The sequence below is a fragment of the Sturnira hondurensis genome, unplaced genomic scaffold (genome assembly GCF_014824575.4).
Source record: "Sturnira hondurensis isolate 20B ecotype Veracruz unplaced genomic scaffold, ASM1482457v3 Scaffold0006496, whole genome shotgun sequence".
Classification (NCBI taxonomy): domain Eukaryota; kingdom Metazoa; phylum Chordata; class Mammalia; order Chiroptera; family Phyllostomidae; genus Sturnira; species Sturnira hondurensis.
In genome coordinates, this window is record NW_028079127.1 from 20,228,916 (window position 1) to 20,243,986 (window position 15,071).

At 59.4% G+C, this 15,071-nt stretch overlaps 1 protein-coding gene across 1 annotated transcript; it reads right to left on the reverse strand.

The window, feature by feature from the left end:
- Positions 1-57: 57 nt before the first annotated feature.
- On the reverse strand, positions 58-13,699 carry P4HTM (prolyl 4-hydroxylase, transmembrane). Its single transcript, XM_037049774.1, has 9 exons — positions 13,330-13,699; positions 13,085-13,166; positions 5,070-5,260; positions 4,355-4,451; positions 2,833-2,995; positions 2,136-2,321; positions 1,315-1,405; positions 995-1,118; positions 58-489 (listed from the first exon to the last, which is right to left on the reverse strand). The coding sequence occupies exons 1-9, from the start codon at positions 13,657-13,659 to the stop codon at positions 269-271; spliced, it is 1,485 nt and encodes a 494-aa protein (XP_036905669.1). The 5' UTR covers positions 13,660-13,699; the 3' UTR covers positions 58-268.
- Positions 13,700-15,071: the final 1,372 nt, after the last annotated feature.

The following is a 15,071-nucleotide window of genomic DNA, read 5'->3' on the forward strand; positions in this document are numbered from 1 at the left end:
TCCGGCTCCCCCTTCCCCCACCGCCTCCCATCAACCCGAGCTCTTCGGCCCGGCGGCTCAAAGCCGTGTGGATTTATTTGACAGGGCGGCATGAGTCTGTATACAATAAATAACATGAATATTGGTGCTGTTCCCTAATCGCGACTGGAGGCGGGGATGGGCAAGACATCGGCCAGATCTTTGACCTGAAGCTGGACAGAAGGGCTACAGGGTCCCCAACCTTAGGCGGTGGGCGACCTGCGGTTGGGAGCCAGGACCGACACTTCCCTCAGAGCTCCACGTGCGCGTCGCGGTAGGCCCGGTCCAGGGCCCACTCTGGCTGCGAGTCGGCGTCACCTTCGCGGGCCAGGCGCGCCATCTCCTGCTGGAACAGCGCCTGCCGCGCTCGGCTGGGGTCCACATTGATCCAGTTGTTAGCGATCCACTTAGTACCACGAGTTACCAGGCAGCCCCCGTGCAGCGAGTAGTCGTCCACGTCGCCTACCCAACCTAGAAGAGGAAGATGGTGTGAGCAAGGGAGGGGACCTGAGAAAAACCAGGCTGGGCTGACCTGAGCTTGGCCTCACAGCCAAAGGACACAGCAAGGGTGGCCCAGCTGTTCGTAGTTTCGGTGGCAAACATCTGGCCCCAAGGCCTCCTTAGGGGCTCAGGACCGCTCACCACCTAATGCCTTCTCAACACCACTGGCCCTCTGAAACCAGCTTTTATGTTGCCAAGCCTACCCAGAGCCGTTCCCAGCCTTGATTAGTAAGGGATGTGTCCCTGGTCCCAGCCAACTGGAAGGCTAGGGCACCAGGGAATCACTGGGGTGGAGATAACCCAGGAGGCTGCACAGGTGCTGGCTGCCAGAGCCACTGAGGGTGGTTTTGGGGAGGCACTGGGGGCAGAAAACCATCTGTAGGAAGGCCAGAAGCAGCCCACCAGGGGGCAGTCCGGACTGGATGAAGGCAGGCTTCCCTCAGGAGGCACTCCTGGCCCAGCCAAAGGCCCTCACCTTGCCCATCAGGTAGATAGTTGTACCAGAACACTGCTGTACCCTGCTGGGGTTTGACACGAAGATTCCCCTTGTCACAATGCCTCCGAGTGTCACGAAGGTCAACGTTGTCCTGAATCAGACTCTGTGGGCAGCAGGGCAGTGAGCTCTTCCAGCTGCCCCCACTACATGGCCAGGAGCCAGGGCCAGGTAGCCAGAGGGAAATCAAAGAGATGTGCCCAGGGGACCACTTGGGCCCTCATCCCAGGTCTGGAGGGGAATTACCACATTTGCCCAAGGTCCTGCCATCCCACCCAAGTAACAGCCTGGTTGGCTCTTACCATTTCATCATAGGTTCTATTGTCTGCTACAGGGAAGACAGTCTCTCCCCCACCGGTGACGTTGTTCAAATAAAACAGCACTGTCATGTAGCTGTAAGGCAAGGGGGCCATTGAGCATGTCCCCAGCTGTGGTTGCTCCCAGGGACTTAACTGCGACCTGCGGGCAGGAGAAACTGCCCAGGTTCCCGGGGGGCCAGAGGGGCAGGCTAGGATCAGTGATAACAGGGCAGGTCACTACCAAGTTGTCCTTAGCCCATTCTTTCCACAAACCTAGTGTCTCCGTGTGTGTCACAAAGTTTTTTGTGGCCAAGTTCACGGGTGCACTTAAATTACATGGCCCTAACCAAGGACCAGCTGGGAAAGGTAGGCTAGTAGAAGCAGCAAGCTGGTGAAGAGAGACTGCTTGTGACTAGAAGGGGCTGAGCCAGAGCAGCCACAGGAAGAGGGAGACCTGCCTCCCTGCCTTGGCAGAGGAGCAGGACGCAGCTTTATAGGGAGAAGCTGAGGCGGCCCGCAGTGGAGGCAGGGTCAACACCCAGGGAGTGGGCAGAGAGACCTGGGGTTCCAGCCTTGCCCTGCCCCTTGCCACAGAGCCCTGGGGGCCAGTCTCAGTGTCTGTGGGCACCTTGGTCTGGCCACTGAGACAAGATGGCCACCCCTTTCCTGACACTTGGTAAACAACCTCGGGGATAGAGGTAGGAGTGTCCTTGACAAGGACGGCCCAGTTTTCTGCTGGCCCCAGGCCAAGGATATGTCCACAGGGCAGGGCTGGGCTTATGTCCTGGGGAGTTGAGATTAGCTCTCAGGTGAGGGTTACTTGCCGGCAGGAGGTCTCGAAGGGCACAGACTCGTTGGCTACCAGCTTGGTATGTGAGCAGATGGTCTCCGGGTACACAGGCCCGCTGTCCACGTGGGCGTGGTAGTGGCCTCCCTCCCGGTACCGCACAACCTGCATAGGCTCGCTGAGTTCCACGATCTCGGGTGACAGGCGGGTTAGGCGCAGCACCCTGGTGGACAGCAGGCGTTCGGGTGGTCAGCCTTCTGCAAGGTGGCACCCTGAAGGAGCTGCCACAAGCTCTGCCCCTGCCCACCTCCCCTGGAAGCCCCTTAAATCACACCTGACTGGCCCTTTAGGAGCAGGAAGAGGTTACTCACGATGAGCCCTCCTCCCTGGATGCCAGAGACACTCACTGAGGGGTACACCCCCCCAGGAAGGTTATCAAACCCTGGCTGCTCAGGAGCAAGTGGCCCTGTGGGCTGAGATAAGAGGCCCTTTCTCTAATTAGCAGAAAACAAACATTCAGTCTATTTCTAATCCCATACGTACATTGTTTGCCCACAGTTAGGGTTAGTTTGCCTTTGTTAATTGCCTGTCTTTCAATGGATCTCAATGCCAGTCTAACAAGTGGAACTGAATCCTGAGTTGGCTTATCGACTCTGACCTCTCAGCCCCAGCTTCTGTGGGGCCCTGCACAGCCTTCCACCCCGGCCCCAGGGAGGGCAGCCTCAGGTGCTCACCTCTGTCGGATGGCACGCATGACGTGGTGGGCACCTTCCCCCTGGTAGAGCCACGTGTGGTGGCTGTTGCGCACCAGCTCGCTGGACTCCGCCTTGTGTCTCCGCATGTACTTGTGGAAGTCCCGAAGGTCCATGCTGGAGAATTCCTGAAGGCTCAGCACTCCTGCTTGGGACACCCGCCATCAGTGCCTGCGGAGCCCCCGGGTGCAGCGAGGCCCCATGGCAGGCTTCAGTCTCCTACCTGCCCTGGGGGACTATGGGCACTGGTCCCCAACCTGGACTCTTGGGCCAAATGAGCCTGCTTTCTGTCATAGGAAGACCTAGAGAAGTTCCTTTCCTCAGTCTCAGCCCTGATGTGGCCCCAGAAGGAAGAGGCCCAACCCCCACTAGGCTGGCCAGAGCAGGATTCCCACGGGAATCTGAACTCTGTGACCAGGGCCCTAGGGCACCGACTGTCCTCGGCCCTGTGGAGGGTGAAGAGAGCAGCCAATGCTGGCCTTTGTCCAGGGCCTTCCACACCACAAGATACAAGGTAAGGCCGGGCTCCAGAAGTTTCCTTGTGACCTCAGGTCCCATCCTGGGTGGCTAAGCCTGGTTAGCCCTGTCTGCCCAGTTACCAGCTGACCTTGGCACAGAAAGCCAGAGCGCTCCCCCCCGAGTGAGACCGAGCTCCCCTGTTCCTGTCCAACCCACCACGGAGCAGGGGCTCCGCCCTCCTGGGGCTCTGGAACCCTGGCTGCTCTCTTGGGTCCATATATTCTGTTGGACCCAAAGGAGACACTTTCCACCCTTTGGCCCAGAATTCTCTGAGAATGGAACACATCCCAGGGCTGGGAGCCTGTCACCAGCTCTGCACACAGGGGCGGAGGCAGCAGGACGCCGCTCTAGCCACAGGTCCCGGACAGATTCTTCACTCTGGGTTCACCAGCCACAGGGTCATTCTTCCAAGTCCTGTTTGTCTCTTCTTCACTTGGTCATGAACTTGGGCCTGAGAGTGATGCTTACACTTCAGAAACCTCCTGGGGTTAGTGCCAGAATGTATGTGTTTGGGGGCGGTGCTTGTATGACAGCTCCCCTATCCATGTAGGCCCCTGGCAGGGCAGCTAGAATGACTCCAGGTGGACAAGAGGAAGGCAAGGGAGACCTTGGTCAGACTCAGGAGGTGGTCTTCTGGGGCGGACCCTGTGTCTGGCTGCAGAGAGGCCGATGGTGCAGGGTGAACACCCTGGCTCAAGCTGGCCTCAGTGTCCCTGTGCTCTCGCTCTACCCACTGTGCCCTCTGCCAGCTAGCGACCGCACCTCCGGCACCTTCCGCACCTCCGGTGGCTCTGACTAACCAGGTGGAAAGGGTCTCCGAGAACCACCCTCCACGGTCACCGGGGGGAATGGGAGGGTCTGGCTCCAGCCTCTTCCCAGGGGTGAGGGCAAGGCAGGATCCTCACCTCCTTGCCTCTGGCTGCTCTATCTGGCTGTGGGGACAGGCGGCTCCCAGGGACAGGACCGAGGAGAGGTAAGAGCTCACCATCACCGTCAGGGTCAGCCTTCATCGCAGAGTACATCTCCTGAATGTTCTCTGGAGTCATCCACCGCCCACTTCCCAGGCGAGTCTGGGCCAGGACCTAAAGCACAAGGTGGCCCGCCATGGGGTGGCCCCAGGGACGCAGAGCCGCCAGGGCGCAGACAGCGCCCAGTTATTGCTGCAGAGCTCAGGGTTCAGGTGACAGGGTGTGGGCGAGGACACAGGACAAGACTACAGTCCCTAAGCTAGTGAGGGTAGGTAGAGAGGTCCAGTGGCATCTGGGAAAGCCAGGGAGATAACCGAGAGCCCCGAGGGCCAGGGGCACTCTGCATAGGCAAGGTACCCCACAGCCCACAGAGGCCTCCCCCGGAAGCCTGGGCAAGGGGCATGCAGAGAGGTGCAGACACCTGGCCCCCCAGAGCCGCCATGGGTTCCATGGGGCTCCATGGAGCTCCTTGCCACGGCAGCCAGGAATCTGAACCACAGCACCTGGCAACTGTGGCACACACATGCCATCACCCCCAGGTGGACTCTCCTGCCATCTCCTGGGGTCCCAGGGCAACAAGGGACTCTCTGGGGGAGAAGGGAAACCCTGGGCCTGGGCATGCGATGTGAGCAGGCCCCTGGCTTGGGGCCAGGGCTGAGCAGGACAAGTGATCTGGCCACCAGAAAGACAATTCTGTCCCCCACCCCCCACCATGCCTACTTCAGTCCCAACCTCACGGAGCTGCAGGCGACCATCATGGTTCTGGTCCAGCAGCCGGAAGAGGTCCAGCTGGCTGACCTGCATGGTGCCCATTGCCTCCTCGTACTCTTCAGTGGGCAGGATCTGGCTGCGTTGTAGCCCCTTCATCTGGGCCAGGTGGATGATGAGCCGGCACTCCTCGTCACTCAGGAAGCCAGGGACTTCTGCCAGAGGAGGAGGTGGGTGAGGCCAAGGACCAAGCCAGGGCACGGATGGGCCCCGTGCCTTCCTCTCTACAGGGTTCCTGAGAACTCCCTGGTGGTCACCAGGTCGGGAGAACTTCACACACCCCTTCCCATCTGCTCTGGACTGTGCCACCAAGGTCAGGCTGTCCTGCAAGGCCGGCCAGCATTTGGTATATGGGGCTTCTCTCTTTGATGCCGAGGGCACATGGTTTCTGGGGAGTCCTGAGGGGCGAGCTGGGGCTAAGCCGGGCCTGGGCTAACCCACCTGGGTGGAGGCAGGGGGACCAGAGGCCAGAGGGTGAACCTGAGAAGCAGAGGGTTGACCTCCACTTCTTACTTGGTATATATTTAAAAAGTGCAGGGTGGTGGCTGGTTCATTTTCACTTTCCAGCATTATTCAAACACTGAGGACTCCAGGCCCACCCTTGCCCTCATTCCGCTGCACAAGAGGATGCTGGTCTCGGACTGGGGCCGAGCTGCCCAGTGCTGGGAGGTCGGTGGGGGTCACTCAGGTGTTGGGCAGATGCTCTAAGATACCCCAGGTGTCCTCTGCTTTGGGAATACATGTAACCGAATGCCTGCTCCACGCCTCCAAGTCCCCAGGTCAGGCTGGGGCTCGGCCCCAGGGGCTGGACACCCCACCGCAGGCCCACAGGCAGCCTGGCAGAGCGGAAACAGGGGCTTCATACCTGCGGAGCCCCCACCACAGTGGCCCAGGCACTTACAGAACAGGAGCTCGGGCCTTGTTCCTTCCCTCGTTTCTGGGAGAGAGGACTTCCTTAGTCCGGGGACAGGAAGGCCACAAAAGCGACAGACTGGAGGAAGGGCCATGCCGCCGCCACAGCCACAGTCACCACCACCACCACCACCCACTGGCAGCCACCCTCAGAACCCCTGCGCAGCGGTCTGCTACTTCTCTGGGCTCCACCCCCAGCAGGAGGTTCCAGCCATTGCTGAGAGGAAGGGAAATGGCCCCTCGGCCAGGACTGGAGAGGTGTTGAAACAGCAGCCACCACAGCTCACACTTCAGAATCCATGCTCATGACCACACTGAGCTCTGTGGGTAGGTGACTCAGATGCGAAGGCCCTGGGGACGGGACAAAGACTGCCCCCCGCACCTACTGCCCGCCAAACCCAGAAAGACTGAGCCAGACACGGAGCGGGCAGCACTGCAGGACAAGGACTCAGAGCAAATTGCCAGGGAACAGAGCCGCCTCCTGGTAGCTTAAAAAATACACCAGAAAAGGAAAGCACAGGCCCAGGTTTCTTCGGTTTATTAGGTGCTGTGATCCGCAGGCCCAAAGGAGATGCCACCCGCCTCTACAGGCCCCTCCATGTGCTAATCAAATGTGACAGCCCAGGCCAATGCGCTAATCCAAGCCCTTGGGGGCTGGGCAAACCCTGGACCCTGGGGTGTGGGTACAGCCCTTCCTTTAAAGCCTCAACCGCAGCCCATTAAGGCCAAGGCAGAGACAGTGGGTGATGGCTGGACGGCTGTGGCTTCTGGTGCGCTGGCGGTGCTGTGGGGTGGGTGACAGCGTGGCAGGGGCTCTGTGGGGCCCCACCCGGTGTATGCCCATCCCCCAAGCCATGGCACTGTGCCGCAGCATTGGCTACACAGAGACCCAGCTCCCCAGCTTGTTGGACCATGACACAGTGGCCAAGGCCACCCAGCAGCCAGCCCTGCTGGCCAGGGAGTGCCACCCTGATGCCCACCTCTTCCTCTGCTCCTTCTTTGTCCCAGTGTGCCTTGACAGGTAGGGCATGGGGGAGGGGGGGCTCCCAGGTGAGGGTGGGGGCCTCTCAGCCAAGGCCGGTGCTGGTAGCTCTTCACCAACCACTGGGCACCCCTCAGTGCCAGGTGCTGATGGGGGCGGGGAGGAAGACGAAGGATTTTTTTTGTCAGGGTGTTCCTGGCAGAAGAGAACAGGTGTCCAGGGGACCACCAATGGTGAGCAGCCTTGGTCTGGACCCACGAATCATCAAGGGTTCTTAAATGTCCAGGTTGGGCAAGCAGCAGGCTGCTTTAGGCTGGGCGCTCAGAGCCCCTCTCCAGCAGATGTGGAAACTGGCTGCCCAAGGGGTCCTGGCGGGAGACGGAGCCAGGACTCACTGGGTGGCCTTTTCTCCCATAGGCGGCAGGGCTGACTCCTGTCCACCAGCCTAAACTATCCCGTGAATACCAGTCCCCCGAGTCCCTTTTCGGCAGAGCGAGGGCCCTCCTCAGAGCCTCAGGGTGACCCTGCCAGCAGCACCTCCACTGGGTAGGCTCTTCCAGAACCTCAGCATGGGGGCCCTGGACTCGCCAACCCTAGCCTTGGTCAGAAACCGCAGGGCCCTGCAGGCCTTCCAGTCCAAGATCAGGAGTGCAGGACCCCTCCCACAGCCCCGCCCAGGCACTAGCTGTCCTCCCTGCTGGAGGATGAGGGACGCTGGAAAGGGCAAAGCAGCAGGGAGGGGGGCATGTAACGGAGGGAAGGATGCAGGGGAAGCAGAGCTGAGGGTGGAGATTCCAGTAAGCAGAAAAAACAGGGTGCGGGGCTTTTGCTAGGTGACCAGGTGTCGCTGCTCAGCAAGTGCCAAGCCTCAGCCCCTCCTGCCGTCCAGGGCACCTGGTCCTGAGCGCTCGGCCTCCTCCCTGCAGGGCCATCTACCGGTGCCACAGCCTGTGTGAGGTTGTGCAGGCCCGCTGCACGCCCGTCCCGGCCTGCTACAGCTACCTCTGGCCGGCCACCCCGCACTGCGCACTCTTCCCCTCAGGCCAGGACCTCTGCGTGGCCACTCGAGAGTCTCTGCACGGCTTCTCACTGCTCTTGCCCCACCTCAACCCCACCCTTTCTAGTTGCTCCCCCTGGGAATCAGGTAAATGGGTCTCTGGTGGTAAAGGGACTGCCCACAGCAGCCATCTCTCTCAGAAAGAGTAAAGGGGAAGGGGGCAGGGAGGGACCTGCGGCCTGGTGGGAGCCTCACTCGGTCCCCCCAACCACTCGCCGGTACCCCGAGCCGGCTGCAGGGACTGCCAGTTGCAGGGGCCCGGCTCCTCCAAGGAGGTCCTGGGCGTGCTCTGCAGCAGCGCTCGGTGAGCCCCTAGTGCCCAGCGAACCTTGGGCGGGCCTTTATCCCAGCCCCTCGCTTGGTGCTAAGACCAAGCAAAGAGGGGCTACCCAAACACTATGCCTGGGTAGAGGTAAAAAAAATAAATCACTTTAATAAGCTTGGGACATTGCTAAAACAAAGCAAATCTGCTAAGGAGTGTGGTGACATTTAGAACAGCCCTTCTCTAGATTCCACAGGCGGAGCCTCAGACAACAGGGTTCAAGGGTGGAAGGGATGGGAGCTCTCAGAGGCTCCCTCATCGCCCCTCATCGCCCCGCCCCTCTGATCCCATCCCGCAGTGAAGGTTAGGCTCTCCAGGAGCAACGCACCATCCTCCGGCCCCTCAGACTTGGACCTGGACTCCAGGCTAGAGGTGCTGAGGGCAGGCCCTCTGCCCCCTTCGGAGCTGGCGCCCACTCTGCGACGCTGGCTGCCGCTGGATGCCACACGCGTGCAGTCTCCTGCTCGGAAGACGTGCTGGGACCTGCGTGCTGAGTGGGGAGGTGCAGGGCCCCCTGGCTGCTGGTAACCACGGCCTGAACTTGAAGCCTGGGCCACTGACATCTGCAGCTGGCCCTACACAGGTGGCACCTTCACTGGATGGTGTCCAGGCGTCCAGAACAGGGGCTAACACAGGCAGGGAGTGCTTGGGACCTGAGAGCCACGGCCTCCGTGGTGGCCAAACTGGCTGTGTGCTCTCCTGGACACGAAGCCTCTTTGTGCTGCCTCCACGGATATCTGCAGGTCAGAGTCCCAGGAAGCCCCGAGGCTCGCCCACAAACCGCTCAATAGGGCCAGAGCCCACTCCCATGGCCACGGCTGGGGGCCCCTTCCCGAGCTGGTAGGGCCCTGCCCAGACCAAAGGTGGGCCTGCTCCCTGTTGGCAGTGTGCGCAGGGCAGGCAAGACCTTTCGGTCCTTCCTAGGCCTCGGATGACAGCCTAGCTAATGCCACAGCACCCCAAGCCATGTCTCAGGGCAGGCATGAAGCCTTGGGCTACTCGCACCCTGGGCCCGATGCTACAGGTCAGGCCCCAGTCAGACAGTTGTGCCGGCCTGACCTTCAGCAGTCTAGCTCTGCCAAGCAGCAGGCCTGGGGAGCAGCGGGTGGGGCGGGGGCGGGGTCCAAGAGGAAAACCGCTTCAGGCTGCTTGGAAACCTGCACGAATGGGCACTCTAATGTCCCTCCCCCACTTCTGGGCCTCCAGTGTTTACCAGGAGCAAAGTGGTCTGAAAGTAGCTGCCTGTTTTCTTAAGCTGCAAAAGAATAAATGGAGAACTCCTATGATAAACTAGTGATGGTTTTAAAATAGTTTTGTGTACTGGTGTCAACTGCCCATTTATCTTACATACTGGAGGGAAAAAAGGGTTAAATGTTGCTAGCCCACTGGAAGCACCCCCTGCTGTTCTGGAAGAGGGTGGGTGGTAGTGGAGGCCACTCTGAGCCAGCGGGCAGGCGCTGGCCTGAGTGCCGGGGAAACCCCTCCAGCTGGCCAGTAATGACCGGGAGACAGGACTCTGGCTGCCAGACACACAGCCAAAACAAGTCTGGCCTCCTACGCCTGCAGCTCATCTTTAGAGGCAGAGGCACAAACGATACAAACAAATACAGAAGATAGTTTTCGACAGATGCTGAGTGCTGAGAGAAAACAAGCAGGCTGATGCAACCTCTTAAGCACCTGCAAACCCCTTAAGACAAGTCTGAGGTCAAGAGCGGTCTCTGAGGGGATGTGTGAGCAGTGGCCCGGTGGAGTCTGCGGGTGGAGGGAAGAGCACACACCAAGGCCCTGAGGCAGCAATGAGCTTGGTGTCCACGAATCAGCAGGGAGTAAGTCGGGGGAGAGTAGGAGATAAGGTCTGAGAGGTGAGGGCCTGGGGCACCAAATGAGACTTTAGGAGTGAAATGGGAAAACTTGACGACTTTTAAGGAAGGGAGTGATGAGGTCTGATCTACTTAGATACCATGAGTGTGGGGTGGGGTGGAGGGAGAAGTGAGCCATGTGAAAGAAAGCCATGTTCCCCGAGAGATGACAATGACTCAGAACTGCAGCATCTTGCTTCCAAGCCCCAGACTCTGGGAGGTCCAAACCCTTGGGAAATGCCTACCACAGTCAAGCAGCATTTGCCAGGAAATGAGGATGGACCTTTTGTGGCCTGGGTCCCATGTGCTCAATGTCCCTGAGAACTATGTCGGGAAACAAGAAATGTTCCCCAAGGGGAGGCTGCATGGGGTCCTCCCTGTGCAGTGGCGGGGCTCCCTCACATGGCGATGGAGGCAGCCCCCGTATCCCAACTTACATCCTGAACCCCTGCCCTTTGAGTCCTGGTATCTTGGGCCACTGAGGCTGGCAGGTCACAGATTTGGAGCCATGAACAGCCAGGCAGAGGTGGCAGAGCCCGTAGCAGGCCCACTCCCCTCTGGGCCTCCCTGACTCTTTAGGGCAACAGTGGGCAGACGGACAGTGGGCACAGAAGACAGACAGATGCTGCTCCTTCTCAGGGGCAGGCTTCCTTCTGTGGACCCACCCAACGCCATGGCTGTCAGGGGCAGCCCCTCCCGGACACTCCTCCCCAGCGGCTTCCCTCTCAGCCGGACGTCACGTAGTCTGTGATCTGGTCTTCCCTCATTTCCCAAGCAACAAGCCCCTTCACCAATAGACGCAAAGGTGATGTAAGAGTCTGGAGGGAAGTTCTTCCTGCAGCCGCCCACTTCGTCTAATCGTGCCCTTTGTAATGTCTAGAAACAATCTGATGGCAGAGCCGCGGCCACTCAACCCTCTGTCACACCTCCTCGGCTTCCCGTGATTTACTCTTGGTGGCTTTGGGCCTGGGCTTCGCATGCTCTGCTTGGCAGGACTTTAAAGCCGTGAGATGCATGTTCGGGGGTTAGGGGCAGCCATGATTTATCGCACACCTGAACTGAGCAGACACTCATCCCAAGAAGGCCGAGGAGAGGAAGCACGACCCCCTCAGGTGTGTCTGGTCACGGCGGTGTCAAGGTGACAGCATGAGGCGAGTGCTGTGCTCTCGGCCCAAACGACGCTTTCCCAACAGCCGCCTGGCTTGATTCCGCAGCCCCCACAGGTCTCTGCTCAAATACTTCGTCGGGGGAGGCCAACCCCAGCTAACCTACTGAGAGTCTTGACCCCACCTGAAATCCTGCCTTACCTGTCTGGGACCGCATATCGTTACCTGAAACTCCGTGTGCACTCACTTATTGGTTTATTTATTGTCTGTCCCCTCATCCGAATGTCAGCTTCCAGTGCTTTTGTTTGTTTTCTACTTTGGTCAATGCTGTGTCCCCAGTGCCTAAGATAGTGCTCGGCACACACCTTAACACCATGCGGAAGTGGTAATAACCACCACCACCACCTTCTAGGGCCCCTCCCACAGTAGGGCTAAGGGCAGTAGCCTACTTCCCCTCAGGCCAAATGCAAATGAAGTCATTGGCAAGAATCTAGGCATTATCCCCAAGCAGGGCCCTCTGCTCCAGGGCTAATGGTGAGTGCTCAGACGCTCTGCCTTGGCCCTCAGTTCCCTCCTTAAATCTCCCAGCTAGCCCACTCCATCCTCCAGTAGCCAGGAAGAGTCCACGTCTGCGGGTAAGTGGGTCACTGAGGCTGGGGACCCAGTGCTGGGCTGGGCTGGGCAGACCTAGCCTGGGCAAGGTCACAGGTCAGGGGGCCCCCACCTTGAGGACTGGTGGTCTTTGAAGGACTTCAGAGCTTCATGGCTAGCTCGTTGCTTTAGAAACAGGTTGCCTGGGTCCAAATCCTGGCTTCAGCCCTACCTGTACGAACCAACGGCCAAGCAACGGCAGCTTTCTGTGCCTCTCGCCTTCTCACCCACTAGCCTGTAAAGGGGGTTTTCACCCACCTCATAGACGAGTTGTAAAAACTAAATGAACTGGCCTTGGCTGGTGTTGAGTGCGGGCCTGCGAACCAGAGGATTGCGGTTCGATTCCCAGTCAGGGCACATGCCTGGGTTGCAGGCCAGTTCCCGGCAGGGGACCCATGAGAGGCAACCACACATTGATGTTTCTCTCCCTCTCTCCTTCCCTTCCCCTCTAAAGATAAATAAATAAAATCTTAAAAACAAACAAAAAACCAAATGAACTGATCACACCAAGCCTAACAGATAACAGCAAGAGGTCAAAAAATGAGCTAAGATGCTGGCTCCAAATGAGGCCACCTTGCAAGGATTTGACCACTACAGCTGAACACAGAACTCCGGCCTAAGAAGAATCCCAGTGCTGGTAGCAGAGGCCGATGCCTCCGTGGGGCGGGGTTCCAGGCACCAGTTGATCCACAGTTGGACAGCCAGTTTCTCACCAGACCACAGGGCCTGAGATCAGCGAGGACCAGTTACCAGTTTCTCTCACCCTTCCCCCACTCTAGAATGTGACAGCATTGAAGGTGACAAGGAGTGTGCCAAGACACTCGCCTCGGGGGCACGCTGCCCAGCCCCGTGATGGAAGGATGGGCTGCAGAGAATAGAGTTCGGAGAGGGGAGTGTGGAAAGGTCATTCTGCAACCCTATTATGAAGGTGGGGGTGGGTACATCACTTTGGGAAACCTCTAGCTAGAAAAAAGGGGGGCTACATGGAAGCAGCCATTTTCAAAACAAAAGTCACGTGGTCAAAATGAACCTCAAGACGGCTAGCGCAAAGCAGCCCCCTGACACCTCCCGGGAGGTCCAGCGGACTTACCGAAGAGCAGCGGCTTGAGGCTGAGGGTTCTGATGAAGTGGTCCCTGTCAGCGACCAGCTGGACCTTCTGCTCGTGCCCCACCTAAGGGAAAGGGTCACAGTGGACAGCTTGGGCGCCAGGCCCCGCCGCCCGAAGGAAAAGGCTCCCTGACACGGGAGAGAGTGGGGTGCGTGTGGGGCCGGCAGCCTGTGTGGGCAGGGAGCTGCACCTTGGGCCCGGAGCGCAGCGAGGCGGGGGGCCTCACCTTGATGCCCTCAAGCCGGGTGAGGGGAGCCAAGGTTCTCACGGGCTCAGGTTCTGGGGCGCGGCGCTGGGGCCCGGGGTCGCTGCTTTCGTCGCCGTTGCTGTAGTGTACGAAGAGCAGCAGCGCCAGCACGTTGCCCAGGTACAGGTGCACGAATACCATCAGCACGAGGAAGTAGGCGCGGGAGCAGATGCCGCGGGGTTTGCACAGCGGTCGGACCGGTGCATCCTCGCAGTCGCCCAGACCGGCAGCTGACTCGGAAGAGTCGTGCTCAGGTGGTACCCACTGCGGTCTCGCGGCCTGAGGCCTCTGGCCCACTGCGGCCGCCATGGCGCCCAGGTCTCGCGCGCGCCCAGGGGAGGGGCCAAGGGGATGCCCGCGCTGCACCGCGCCGTCGCCGGGACAACCGCTGCCGAGCCTGCGCGCACAGCGGTCAGTGGGAGACGGTGCCTGGGGATGCTGCGCCAGCCTGCCGGGAGCCGGCCAGGCAGTATTTCTGCGCGCCGCGGACCCCGACCCACATTGGAATTTCGCTTCTAGAGCTGAGTTGTTGCAGGGCGGGGATGCACGCCCTTCAGGCCAGAGACCGACCCTCTCCTCCACCAATGTAGATGCAAACAAGAACAGCACCATTCTCCGAAACCCCGGTGGAAGTTTCTCCTTTTCGTGGTTAAGACGCACTTCCCTCCTCCCGGAAAAGTAGGGTCTGTATTTTCTCGTGCCTGGGAATGGGGTGGCAGCAAGGAAGCAGCAGTGCCAAAAAAGGACTCAAAACCGCGGTGGATCGGGGCGCCGCGGAGAAGACGGCCCATGTGATAGCGTAGGTCCCCTGGTTTTCGGGGTTAATCCTCGTCCGTGCAGGCCAAGAATGCTTGGAGTTTCGCTCTGGGGTCGGTCTGGAGCCCCCCCGGAAGGCCTGCAGGAATCAGGCCTCAGGAAGAAGCCTCGGTCTGGAGCCCCCCCCGGGAAGGCCTGCAGGAATCAGGCCTCAGGAAGAAGCCGTCTGATGTGCGGGGTCATGTAGATGGTGGGACCCTGCCTGGGGTTGTCAGATAGGGCTTCCTGGAAGAGCGCCGGCACCAGGAAGGTCAGATCCCGCACAGTAGCGGCAGGAATGTGCTCAGGTGCGCAGCAGCACTGCTTGCCTCAGAGCTGACGTTTGGGAGGAGGGAGAAAGGGACTTCCCCATAATTGAGTGACCATCGTCTCTGAAGAAAACTGAACTGAGACTGTTGTCAGACCTACAGTGGAAGGACATGCGAGTGGCCCAGAGCCAAAGCCCGGACATTTTCAAGCTCCTTGCTCTCCAGGCCCTGGTTATTCTTAGGCAGAGATGCATCTGTCCTAGGCTAACGCCCTGGAGGCAGGCCCCACCGGTGGTTTCTCCTTACCCTGTCAAGACTCCCTTTCCCTCCCACTCTCTCCCGGAAAAGTAGAGTCTGCATTTTCTGGTTTCCTCGGTAGGAGAGGCCAGGGGCTCTAAGGACAGGCCTACCTTCTCGTGCAGATTCTACACAGTGGTGGGCTCGCCAGCGCCATAGCACGAGGGTGCATCCATTCATCCAGCTACTTTCAGGGACCATCCCCTCAATCTCCTTAGAATACTCCAGAGAAACTGTCCAGCTAAAGGAAGTTCTGCATGTTTTGTGGGGAGGGGTACAGAGGGCAGTGGGAAATGTGTGGCTCAGCCAAAGCTGGAACGCTAACCAAACATGGACGGTCCAGCACCCGCTTTGGACGGG

Bases quoted from the DNA above. Each gene is read 5' to 3' on its own strand.
- P4HTM (XM_037049774.1), bottom strand. From the start codon at position 13,659: ATGGCGGCCGCAGTGGGCCAGAGGCCTCAGGCCGCGAGACCGCAGTGG. The intron at 4,452-5,069 runs GTTGGGACTGAA...CTTGTGCTTTAG, and splicing joins GTCGCCTGCAGCTCCGTGAG to GTCCTGGCCCAGACTCGCCT. The intron at 490-994 runs GTGAGGGCCTTT...TTCCTCTTCTAG, and splicing joins CTATCTACCTGATGGGCAAG to GTTGGGTAGGCGACGTGGAC.